The sequence below is a fragment of the Aethalodelphis obliquidens genome, unplaced genomic scaffold (assembly GCF_003676395.1).
Source record: "Aethalodelphis obliquidens isolate GAN/ISIS:26980383/991018 unplaced genomic scaffold, ASM367639v1 scaffold72, whole genome shotgun sequence".
Taxonomy (NCBI): Eukaryota; Metazoa; Chordata; class Mammalia; order Artiodactyla; family Delphinidae; genus Aethalodelphis; species Aethalodelphis obliquidens.
Window position 1 is genome coordinate 2,865,009 of NW_020838016.1, and position 13,343 is coordinate 2,878,351.

General features: G+C 47.7%; 1 protein-coding gene across 1 annotated transcript in view; it reads left to right on the plus strand.

The window, feature by feature from the left end:
- The window catches only part of EPHB1 (EPH receptor B1), a 428,352-nt gene that overhangs the window by 328,485 nt on the left and 86,524 nt on the right, over positions 1-13,343 (plus strand). The window contains exons 6-7 of the mRNA XM_027091661.1: positions 4,294-4,418; positions 12,381-12,543. Coding sequence (XP_026947462.1) covers positions 4,294-4,418; positions 12,381-12,543 — 288 coding nt within the window. The remainder of the gene's footprint in view (positions 1-4,293; positions 4,419-12,380; positions 12,544-13,343) is intronic.

Here is a 13,343-nt window from a genome sequence, read left to right on the forward strand (position 1 = left end):
AAACTTTCTAATTTTTAATACATGATGCTTCAGCTTTTGAGGCAGAAGGATCCTGAAAACCTATATGACACTGACATGATAAAAAACATGTCAACTGAATCGTGTTTCCACAGAGGCCTGAAAGGGCAGCCCTTTCAGTGTGGTGGGCGGTGGCCGGGGATAGTGTAGAGAGGGGAGGATTAATAGGGGCCGTTCCCATCCATCCTGGTGGGCCCAGCAGGATCCCAAACCATCCAGACTGACTCCAGAACACTGTCTCACTTTCCTGAAGCTCCTTCATCCTCTCTTGGGGCTCTGCACAGCGCACACAGGCCTTGGGAAGAAAAATCCCAAGCACCCCATTGACCATTCAGCCTGTAAATCCACACTCACTGCCTAGTTTCACTGTGGTGACTCGGCAGTGGCATCTCACACATCCTGTCCTCCGGGGAAGGCTGGCTGCCACTTGATTTCTAGGTGATCACTCTCTGGTTCTCCCTCCACATCACTGGCCTTCTTTCTCAGGCCTCTTGGTGGCTTTCCCATCACCTCCTGAATCTTAGACTATATATCCTCTTCTGCTCCTTCTCTTGGCGATTTCTGTCATTTCCAGTGCTTTCAATATCTTTGAAATATGATGACTTCACATTTATAACTTCAGTCTGGACCTCTTCGACATGCATTTGCCTACTCAGCATCTCCTCTGGGACATCCTGGATGTCTTATAGCCAGCAGGTCCGAAGTGGATCACCTATGCTTTCCTCCCAAACTGTTTGTACCGATGTCGTCCCTGATCTCAGTTGATGGCTACTCCACTTTTCCAGCTGCTCAGACCAGAAACACAGCCATTGAGATATATTCTAAATATATTCAGAATCTGACCATCTCCTTTCTCACCACCTCCACCACTCCAAGCCTGGTCCAAGTCACCATGATCTTCCAGCTGGATCATTCTTTCAGCTTTCACACGGCCCCTGCACTCCATTAGCAATATAGCACAGGGTGATACTGGTAACATGTAACTCACATGATGTCATTCCCCTGTTTGCAACCCTCCCATGGGTCCCCATGTCTCTCAGTAGAAGCCAACATCCGCTTTTAGTGTCTCTGGGGGCCCTACCATCTGTGACCTCATTTCTGCATCAGTCCCACTGGCTCTTTTCTGTTTCCCTGAAACACCAGGATGCTCCCAGATCAGAAACTTTGCCCTGGCCTCTCCCTCTCACATGCTCTTCTCCCAGGCATCCGCCTGGCTCCCTCTTTGTCCTCTTTCATCTCTGTGCTCCTGCGTCTACTTCTCAGACAAGGCCTGGCCGAACATAAGATTCAGAATTGCAGTCTTCCCCTGGCCGGCCTTCTATATTTTGGCATTCTGTATCCCTTCTCCTCTGCTCCATTTTTTCCCATTGTACTTAATATTTTTAACATACCTTGTAATGTATTTATTTATTATGTCTAGTCTCTGAATCCCTCCACTAGAAAAGAAGCTCTATGAAGGCAAGAAATGTTAATTTGTTCACTAGGGAATCTTTACAACCTAGAACGATTACTGGCACATGACAGATGCTCAATAAATATGTGTTTAAATAGCTGATTAATGGATCTGGGCCATGATCCTAAGTTGGAAGAGAAGATGCATTTGATGGTTGAGTCAGGATCAAAAATTATTTCAACTTACCAAACTCATAGGCCGAATTAGCACCATAAAGGCGCATGTAAATCCCTGTAGTCAAAGCTAAAAGCCAACTCTACAGACAAAAGGTGAGGAGCATACCATGGGAAAACCTAAAGGTTATACTGACTGCGGTTTCAAAATCAAGTAGCAGGGGCCTCCCGGGTGGCGCAGTGGTTGAGAGTCCACCTGCTGTGCAGGGGACGCGGGTTCGTGCCCCGGTCTGGGAAGATCCCACATGCCGCAGAGCGGCTGGACCCGTGAGCCATGGCCGCTGAGGCTGCGCGTCCGGAGCCTGTGCTCCGCAGCGGGAGAGGCCACGGCAGTGAGACGCCCGCGTACAGCAAAAAAAAAAAATCAAATAGCAGGGACATGTTTTTGAAGCAAAGGCTAATGGTAATATTAATAGATGTATAGTATGCAGATCATGGTGGATATTAGTTTTACTCTAATCTTTGCTGTTCAAACAACAGTGAGAGAACTGGGTTCACCTCTGGGCCTTATGCCTAAAGAGATTTAGGTAACATGAGCCCCGTGTGGAAAAAAGCCACCTCAGGTGCCGGCATATCATGGGAGAAATGTTCATAGTATCTGGCCATTCTTTTCAGCAGGAAAAACTCAGGGGAGACCTCAATAGTTTCTTTCGCTATTTAACAAGCCAATCTGTGGAAGAGGGAACATTCTATATTACTTCACTTGGCAGAACTGAGACCGGTAGGAAAAGACATATTTCAGATAAGAATAAGGAAGACATGCAAATTGGTGAGAGGTATCCAGGTATGGAGCGGCAGCTTCTGGAGGCAGTGAGCTTCCCATCCCTGGCAATGCAGCAGGGCGGGGCAGGGAATACTTGATAGGGGGATTCAGGACTGCATCAACTCAGGTCCTCCACGAAGCAGACACCAAGATGGGATCGGATGGGATCAGATTTACTAGGGAAATGGGGTGGAGGCCAGAGGAGGCTGGGAGAGCTATCAGACCACAGTGAAGGTCTGATCCCTCTGAAGGAGAGAGAGAAGGAAGGAGGATTGAGTGGGAAGAGTCTTAGACTGCCGCGAGTTACAGGGAAGTGTTGGGATATCCAGTGGGCAGTATTTGCCCATCAGAAGAGGGCAGAAGAGGGCATATCCAGTGGGCAGAAGTTGCCCATCAGAAGAGTCAGGAACGGACCTGCCTTAGCATCCCCGCCATTCTCAGTCATTGGCTGGGAGCAGCATGTGGGAAGTGGGCTTTGCGTGGATGCAGTGATGGATCGCAGAATGCAGCAGCTGGGGTCATTAGGCAATTATGCTCCCAGGGGTAGGAGCTCTGAGGGGCACATTTTCATGGCCATGATGAGGTCTCTAATGGGAACTGGGCAAAGTCCCAGGCAGACACTGCAATTCTAAGGGCTCATCACAGCACCTCTCACTCTGTGCTCTCCTTACGGCTCCCCTGGACCGTGGGTATCTTCACAGCTCTGTGTCTCCACCCCGGCCCAGGGACCTCACGCAATAGGTTCTCACTGAGAGTCCGTGGATCGTGGAGAATGAGGAACCGCCTGTGACCCAGTACCCGTGCTCTGTAATTTCAGGTCTTGCAGGGGAATCTGTTAACTTAAATCCAGGATAGTAAATGTCACTCAGCCATGGTCCCCAGAGAAAGCCTTGTAAAGTGGAGTTCGTGTGAGGAAGCGACCTTCATCACTGCAGAAGTGCCAGGACTAAATGGAACAGCCCCTGAGCAGAGCACAGACCGCAGCCTCATCCATCACCCGCCTCTTCTCCTAGACAGACGACCCTCATTTATTATCTCCAGACTGTTTTCATTTTACTTACACTGTGTGAAAAATGTTGAATTGGGAAATAAATATTATTCTTTTTAAAGAGAGATTTCGGAAGCACTTCACAGATTTTGGAATTATTATTCTGTTTCCAAATGTTTGGTTTGTGTATCATTTCTTCATTTATATTTGTGAGCTCTCAACAGCAAATGTCCTCATTTGGAAAACTCTGACAGAAGTCTACAAGAACTCTGTTTTTGGTCTGTGTTCATGTCTTCTTGAGAGATGTCACCTCTCTTCCTTTGGAAATGCAGCAAAATCTTCCATGCAGTCTCAGAAGATGTTTGCTAGAATGTTCCTTTTCACTGCACAGCAATTCTGTACTGACCAGCTCGACTCTCTCTCTGTCAGTTCTTGCCTCTAGATCCTCTTCTCTGTGATGGCTCAGCCCATTCCTGCAAGACTGAGGTTCCTTCAACACCATCTGCTCAAAGACATTCCATCGCGCCTCTTGTCCCACTGCCTGAAGCCTGGACTTGTCCTGCTGGTCACATCCTCCATGCCTGTCTCCAACTTTCCCCACCCACACTGTTTTCCTGTGATTTCTCCAGCCATCTCTTGTTTTGGTCAAACCTTTTTTCTTCCTGTCCACTCTGTTCCCTACCCTCACACATGTTCTCCTGTCCTAAATTGTCACCTGTCCTCTCCTTTGGTACCCAAACTCCATTTGTTCTGCAAAACCCACAGAAAGTTCTATAGATCCAGCTTAGTTGATGAGAAATGTCCAATGACATTTCTCTGCCTCTTTGTCTCTGAAAGACAGCACTTCTCGTATAATCGAGGGTCTGTTCATCTGCCCTGTCTCTTCCTCTCTCTGCAGCCCCTTCCACTGTCCCCATCATGCACCAGGTCAGTGCCACCATGAGGAGCATCACCTTGTCATGGCCGCAGCCGGAGCAGCCCAATGGCATCATCCTGGACTATGAGATCCGGTACTATGAGAAGGTGAGCCAGCCCTGCCTGCAGGCTTGCAAGACCCAGGGCCAGCCACTTTTCCATGGGTGGTGGTCAGCTGAGGTCCCAGGGAGACAGGCTGGAGGGAGTCCTGAGTGGGGGAGGAATCTGGTGATGCAGATCAGAGGCTCCCTGAGAGTGCTCCCAGCTCTGCCCCAGAAAAGGCCTCCAAAGCCCAGGCACTTTCTGTACCAACTCAGGAGAGAACCTTCCAACCCCACTGTCTGCACCACTCACTGGGCTGTCATGGATGGGCAGGACCAATCCCATTCTCCCAGTCACATGCTTGCTATAGTAATGCAGATGCTACACACCCACCAGGTGTCCCTTGAACTTTCTGAAGATTCTGTGGTTTTGAAAACTAGTCTTTTTCTTTTTCTTTTATGGCCGTGCCACACGGCTTGCAGGATCTTAGTTCCCCAACCAGGGATTGAACCTGGGCCCATGGCAGTGAAAGCACGGAGTCCTAACCAATGTACCACCAGGAAATTACCTAAACTGGTGTTTTTTAAAGTTTTTGACCATATACCTCCAATATAAAATTGTTTATTTATAAATTATATGCATATACTACTGTGCTGAGCTATGTATGGAGGTTTCAAATATTTAAATGGAAATGTAAAAGGATAGATAGAAATTTTGAATAAATTTTGAATAATATGTTATTTCCCTTGACTGCTCTCTCACAGCTGCTGCTGGGGGCTACAGCAGGGCCTGCCCTGCCAAGAAGAGGGAAATGGTGCCCTGTGGAGTTGACCCCTGGCCTATCTGTGGGGGAAGCAGGGCTTTCCTTCCACCATGGTGATCTATAGCATTTGCAAAATCCCAGGAAAATAGAGTGCTTTCTATACTGACCCAACACAATATTTTTGCAAATACCAGATTTATTCCTTTATTATTCGGCAAGTTATTTATTGAGTGCCTGCTATTTGGCAGTTACTATTCTAAGATACATTTGTGATCAAAACAAGGATTCCTGCCCTCAAGAAGCTTACTTTCCAACAGAAAGAGAGAGACAATGAATAATGAATATAACAAATAAAGATCTCATATAGTGTGTTAGAAAATGAGTGTAAATTGGGGGGGAAGCAGATCAAGGTAAATGGGGTCAGGAGGGTCAGGTTTGGGGGAGGAGTAGGTTGCAGAAATAAATAGAATGGTAAAGGTGGGCCTCTTGGAGAAGGTAAGTTCTAAGTAAAGACCTGCAGGAGATAAGGGTGTTGTGAAGCAGGCATCTGGGGAATAAAGAGCCTGTGCAAAGGCCCTGAGGTGAGATCATGACTGTTGGTTCAAGGAGCAGGAAGGAGACTGGCATGACTGGAGTCATACGAGCAATGGGAAAATAGTAGTCAGGGGAGAGGTAATCAGAGGAGGTGCTCATGTTAGGCCTTAAGAACTTGAGCCTTTCCTCTGAATAAGATGGGAATCCATAGCAGGGTTTTGTGCAGAGGAGAAACAAAATCTGACTTACATTTTAAAAGGGTCATTCAGGCTTTTCCACTGAAAATAGACCTGTTAGATTATAATCATCTAAGACAAGGATGATGGTGGCTTGAATCAAAGTGGAAGCAGATGGCTGATGAAACATAGTTGATTTCCAGGGGTATAAACTAAAGACAAACCAACGGGATTTCCAACAGGTTGGGTTTGGGATGTGGGAGGGTTTGGGCCTGAGTCACTAGAAAAATGGCAACACCAGTGTCTGAGAAGAGGATCACTGTAGGCAGAGCCTGTCTGGGGTGAGGGAAGGGACCAAAGTTCAGCTCCGTGTCTAAAATTCCCCTGAGATAGCCAAGTGTAGATGTGGAGCAGGCAGCTAAATGTGCACATCTGGAGCTCAGGGGAGAGGACGGGCTGGAGATGACCATTTGGAAGTTGCCAGTGTGTGGATGGTATGGGTGAGATCATCCAGTGCGTCGGTGGGGATACGAAGAGGAACAGGGATGAAGACCTGCAGCCTCCAACATGGAGGCAGTGTTGAAAGTGGAGCATGACTGCACTGGGAAGGGAGCCCTGGATTCCAGGGCCGTCCATAACTGACAGACACACAGCCATGGTCCCATTACTGAACCACTTACTCTAGATTGGTTTTCACACTTGTAAAATGGTACCAATTTACCTCCCTGAAAGCAGAAGCTCAGATGGATCACCAGTCTAGCCTGCAAGGAGGTGTGCCCTTCAGCCATTACAGTCGAACTTGCAAGCAAGGTGAGGGTTCGGCGGCTTTCTACTCATTTAGAGGAAACTGGGTTTTGTAGACAGTTGATTCTGATAATTCAGGGAATTGGGGGTAACTCAAATGGTATGGATTCATAAGCAGCCATTATATCCATTCAACTTTGAATTGGGGACCCTTATTTACTAGATATTTTTTATCATTAAGTAAAGTAAATGTTGGACCAATCCAAAAATGTTTTGGACCTATTTGGGCCTATTGATTACATGGCCTCGTTTCATCACCAAAGTTGACCTAGACCAAGTTCAAGTTGACCTAGACCTAGTTCTATTGACCAAGTCCAGTAGGATATTATGCTTGGCCATATATGGTGTGATGTCAGAGTCACCAGTAAGGTCCCACCCAGCCCCCCTTCCCACACACACATGAACTTGAGCCTTATGGCTCATCTCAGATAAATAATAATACCTTCTCCCTAGCGTGCCCCTGTTGGGTGTCAGAGGCTTTCTAAACATCATCTCCTCTCCCCTTTCACAACTCAGTGTAGTAAATCTTAGTATCGTTGTTTTGGGTAAAAGAAACAAATGCACAAAGAAGTTGAAAAAAACAAAGCCCAGTTGCTCAGGTCACACAGCTAGAAAGGGAGTCTATAGCCTGAGTTCTTTGCCCTGCAGCCCGGGGCGGTGCTGGGAAGGGGTTGGACGCATGGGAAACCACCGGCCCTTCTCCTCACCTGCCGTGCCAAGGGCATTCACCCTGGGACGGGGGTGAAAGGCACAGAACCGAAACCATGAGGCTCATGCCTGTGTCCCCTGACTCCTCATTCCCCAGCCCACACCCGAGTCCTCCATGGCCTTTCCCTGTACAAACTGTAGTTGACCTCAACTTCTTGCTGGACAAACTGTAGTTGGCCTCAACTTCTGACACTATGAAGGAAGATTATTCTCCCATCTTAGGCCCTGTCCCTACTTCTCAGTAATTTATACCAATTATTAACAGAACACATGCACAGTAGCTCAAGACCTGAGGGGGCTTCCACACCTCAGTGAAGGATGTCATTGTCCCAGAAGATAGAATGCTTTTTTTAGGAACGCAGAAGATTCTTCACCTAAGCACTGGTTGCCATTTGGTATATTACGATAGAACTCTTCCTCACTTATAAAGTGCTTGACTATAAAATACATTACATGCCTTGACCATTTCTAATATGTCTAAAGGAAGGACATTGCCTTGTGAGGGCATTTTGAAATAATAGCCCCAATGATAATAATTCATCATATGTTGAGTGCCTATTATATGCCAAATATATTACTTCTGATCCTTAAAAGAAATAAAAGAAAGATACTTGAAAGCCAGGTATAACCAATTTATGGATGATGGAACTAAGTCACAGAAAGGTTAAATGACTTACCCATGACCTCACAGGTCGCAGCTAGAGAACCACAGAACTAGAACTATAGATATTTTTACTATATTTCAGTATATTTCTGAGCTCAGTGTAGGGCTGGATGCAATTGTGCTGATGCTGAGGATCTGAAAATTATCATGGCCCCCTGAAATAAGAGATTGTATCTTAATTTTCAATCCAAATGCTTGTAACCAGAATGGTTTCCCTCCCTGCTCCACAAGGCTGTGGAATCCTGGTCTTAAGAAGATGCAAACACAAGTAGAACTCAGCCCAGTACATGTCCTGGGTTCAGTCCAAAGAAACTGAACTCATCATTCCTCCATCCTGCACTACTTCTTCTAAACCAGGAATCAGCACCATTTTTCTGTGAGAACCAGGTAGTAAATATTTTAGGCTTGTGGGCCATAGAGTCTCTAGCCCGACTACGCAACTCTGCCTTTGTAGCAGGAAAGCAGCCATGGGCAATAGATGTCAATAGATGGGCATGGCTGGGATCCAATAAAACTTTATTTACAAAAACAGGTAGCTGGCCATAGGCTGTAGTTCTCCAAGCCCAGGTCTCCTGCTCCATATCACACTCATGGTTTGTGCTTGGTACACCTTTCAATCTCAGTGCTGTGAGTAGAATCAATGAGGCTTTCATCTCCTGCAACAGCTCATTAATAGAGTGCTCAGATGCCATCGAGCTGATGACACTTCCAGGGTCTCTCCCATGTTCATCTTCTTCCCCATTTTAATACGTTTCCATTCATCATTCCCTCTTGTTTACTGTCTTGTAGCACTTTTCACGCCTGGCATCAGCACTTGTAGGCAAACCAAGGGAGGAGCATCTACAGCTGCCCTCGGCTGTCTTAATGACTAAGTGTTTAGACATGTACTCGTCCTTCATATTAACTGTCTAGGTGAGAAGGGGCTGCTTTAGGCCTTGGGAATTTCTACCCTTCAAATTTAGGATCATTTTCTCATAGGAACTATTTCAGACTCTGGCAACGTCTTGTGCTCCATTGATGGGTTAAAATGACTGGTCCAAAGTGTGCTGTTTATTCATTCATTTAGCACTGAGGTGTTGGGCACTCAGGCAGGGCAAGCCCTGTGCTATGCATTGGGGATGGAGAAAGATGTGGTCTCTGCCCTCCACAGCTGCAGCCTCTGTCTCCCATACACTTGTGAAATCAGTCATAAGCAACCAAAAAAAAAAAAAAAAAAAGAAAGAAAAACAACAACAAAAAGCAACCCTGCTCTTCACTCTCACTTGTTTGCCTGAGGTTGATTAATGGTTCTGAGAGAACAAGGACTGATACTCATTTTAATCACTGAACTTCTTGAAGGATGCATAGACGATAAAGTGATTATGGGTTAATGTTTGGTCCTCACAATCCAAATGCCAATATACCAGAACACATTTTTCAGTAAAAGAGCTGCCCAGCCAATGCTTCACTTATTTCAAGCAGTGCACACTTGCATCTGATTCCAGTAAAACCAGAGAATTCAGGCAGTCACCTGGATTTTTTAGCAATGGGATTTTGTCCTAATTCGTAAGGTGAACTAAGATTTTCATAGTTTCAGATCTCCAGCGTGTCAAGATAGTAATGACCAAAGTTCTAGATGGCATCCCTTCTAGAGTGGATGACCTTCTTTCTGCTGAATCCCTGATTGGTGGGGGCTGGGTTGGGGGGGCATCCACCTACTTTTTAAGTAGATCAAATGATGGACAGGTGGTCCCTCCCCAGGCCGTCTCTCCCAGAGGCCAATGGATATCACCTCACTTAGTGTGAGCGTGGGCCTCTTTGTAACGTTCACATGTCTCTTTGCTCTGGCCTCTAACCTGGAGTCTCTTACAACTGCTCCCAAGCCACTCATCACCACCCCCATGCCACTCATGCTCCAGAGATGCCCACTCACTTGCAGGCTCCTGAAGCCCTTTAGGGCTTTTTTTTCAATCCTGTTTTATCCTGTTCTCAGGGGATATTCTACTCAGTTCTCACTCTCCTCACTCATCCATGGGGCTAATTTTTTTCCTCTTCCATGACTCACTCATGTCACCCTTTCTCGGAGCCCCTCTCAACTGCCTTGTCACTCTAGGCTGGGGGACCTCTTGAGCTGCCCTCTGCCAAGTCACTCACTCAGCACTGCTGTCATCTCCTGTTTGCTTTTGGCCCCACACCACACGATGTCGCATACCCAAGGGCAGCTACCATGCCTTGGTTCCTGCAGCCCTTGTATTGTGCCCAGCACATGGTAGTGTGTCATCAATATGACCGCCTGGCCAAATGAATGAATGATTACACATCCAGTCATCTCTGCCTCTGCAAAGTAGAATTTCTTCATATTTTAAGACCACGGTAATTTCTTATCATGGGGCTGTATTCTTTTGTCCTGGTTCAACTCCCCATGTTTCTTCTGTCCTTTGACTAAGGATGTGGCTTACAGACCTCTGGTCATCAGCTTTCCTCTCATTTGTCATCATGCCTCTTGGACTGCTGTGCCTAGAACTCGTCACAGTGCCCTAGATCTGTACGTGGGACTCGGGACCTCCTTCTCAGTGACCCAAGATCTTCATTTTCACTAATGTTGCCGTTTTACTCTAAGATTCATGGTGCAAAACAGGGGCAGACCCAGACTCTAGACTTCTGTGCCTGCACACTGGAGGATAAGCCACCATCTTCACAATGCTCACGTGGGAATGATTAGAGACCAGGAATGGTGTTCACGAAAGTGCTGAGGGTTAGGTGGAAGGATGAAGGGCAGCAGTGAAGAGAGTGCATGGGCTGGAATAGTGAGGGGTGCTTTCCTAGGAGAGGAGGACTTGAGGGGTGTAGGCGTAAGGAACCTGGAGACTGCAGAAGAGGCCTGGAGAGGCATTTCAAACTGGGAAAACAGCCTAAGCGAAGGCCTGGGGGCCAGGGCTGTGGTACCTGGAGGGGCAGCAAGGTGGCGATTTAGGGGGATGTGAGAGATTGGAATTGACTTTGTTATGAAAGACCCGTGGACTGAGATTGAGGAGTTTTGTCTTTATCTGATAATAGCTTTAGGGAGTCAGAGATCTTTTTTCTTTTTTCTTTTTTTTTTAATTAATGTGTATCCCTTAGAGTTTGTTTTTTAGATGTTGGGGGTAGGAGTTTATTAATTAATTTATTTATTTTTGCTGTGTCGGGTCTTTGTTTCTGTGTGAGGGCTTTCTCCAGTTGTGGTAAGCGGGGGCCACTCTTCATCGCAGTGCGTGGGCCTCTCACTATTGCGGCCTCCCTTGTTGCGGAGCACAGGCTCCAGATGCGCAGGCTCAGTAGTTGTGGCTCACGGGCCAAGTTGCTCTGAGGCATGTGGGATCCTCCCAGACCAGGGCTCGAACCCATGTCCCCTGCATTGGCAGGCAGATTCTCAACCACTGTGCCACCAGGGAAGCCCTCAGAGATCTTTTTTACAAACGAAGTTTAGTTTGGGTGGGGAGGGAGTGGCAGAAAAGATGGGAGGCTACAAAAGTCCAGGTGCAAACCATATATTACACAAGATCAGCAGCAAGGAGAGCAAAAGCAAGGACCCTTTAAGGGCACTCACGGTGGATGGGAGGGTCAGAAGGAAGAGACCCAAGCAAGGTCTGTGCATGCCAGAGGACACACGTGTGCAGGTAACAGGGACTGCAGAGGGCAGGGCAGAAGGTGCTGGAGACAGTGACACACAGGAGGGTGGGGCTGACCCCCTGGATAGTGGGAGAGGTGAGGACACAGGCCCTGCTCTCTAGGAGAAGGGGCATGTCCTCCCTAGATGCTGGTGGAGAGGAACTCAGACTATGGGGACCCAGACGGACACACACCAAAGCGAAGGCAGAAGCAGGTAGTCCAGAACGGCCTCAAGTTTTCAGTGGAGTGAGTGGACACAAAGCCATTTGTCTAAGGACTTAAGGGCCCTTAAGGAGTGATCTAGAATAGCCACTGTGCGGGGTGACCGAGAAGATCTTGAGTGAGGAGAGGAAAGACCAGGACTCAGCAGAAGCAACACAGAGAGAGGCAGGTAGGGTGTGAACGTGACCCAGTTTGCTTCGGCTGAGGTCAGAGACCAGAGTGGGTTTGCAAACCTGGATGTGCTTTGTGATTCTGTCTCTGAACCCCAGAGGGGAAGGAGTAGAAAATGACTGGGTCCCCCTTGCCAGTCCATGAGAGCTAAGCCATTTGCTCAGACCCCTCTCTTCAGAGCATCACCACCACATGGTCCAGAGCTGATTTGGCATTCTTTAGGTCCAGGTCAGCCTGTCCCTGTTTCGAGGGATGGCTTGGGGCTGGGGACAACTTCTAGCAGGTCTGCAGGACCAAGAACTGAGGGGCCCGCATGCTTAGGAGCAGGCTGCCCACCTCTTCCCCTTGCTTTTCTGTAGGAACACAACGAGTTCAACTCCTCCATGGCCAGGAGCCAGACCAACACTGCACGGATCGATGGCCTGCGGCCCGGCATGGTGTACGTGGTCCAGGTGCGCGCCCGCACCGTGGCCGGCTATGGCAAGTTCAGCGGCAAGATGTGCTTCCAGACTCTGACGGATGGTAAGAAGCAGGCCGGTGACCTGGGTACAGGGCAGGCCGCTGGAGGAGGGAAGAGCCCCCCGCAAGGCTGTACTCGCAGCCAAAATGCCAACTGCTAACTGGATTCCAGTGGAATTCCCAAGGCAGTGTTTGTCCCCAGTAGGGCCGTGTAGACTCCTCGATTCACTAGGCAGGGCAGCTGTCTGAAGTCTGGCCCGTTTCTCAATATCTAGTGGATTTGCCTTGGAAATGTCTATGTACCCCACATGCTCAGGGACCCCCACGTGTTGGCCTGTGTTTGCACAGCAGTGAGACACACACAGAACTCAAGAATATGCCTCTGTTGGTGCCTGTGTTGTTTCACCCTCACTCCCACTTCACTCCTCTGTTCTGGAGGCTGGGAGCTGAACGCGCAGCCTCCTTGTATGAGCTGAGGACTCCAGAAAGAAAACAGAGGGACACAATTTGGGAAGTGGCTGTCCCACGTGTCTCAGAACATTTGAAGCAGCTTCATGTGTGACCCTCAGTAGGTCCTGCTGAGGCGTCTCCAGAGAGCATGGCCACTGGTTTCCGAAATGTCCCCAAGGCCACACAATCTGTCACCAAAAATACTTTCACCTTTGAGCTTTATTAGTTCTCTGTTTTAACAATCGCCCCTAGTCCTCTGAGATCTCCTCATTTAATTGTTATGAAAATCCAATTCCCTGTAACCTCAGCCTTGTGTATGGGTGTCTGTCTCTACATTAGCCACTTACTGTAGTGTATGTATTCATTTACCTATCTACTATCTCTCCACCTATCTCTCTATATTTATTTATTCA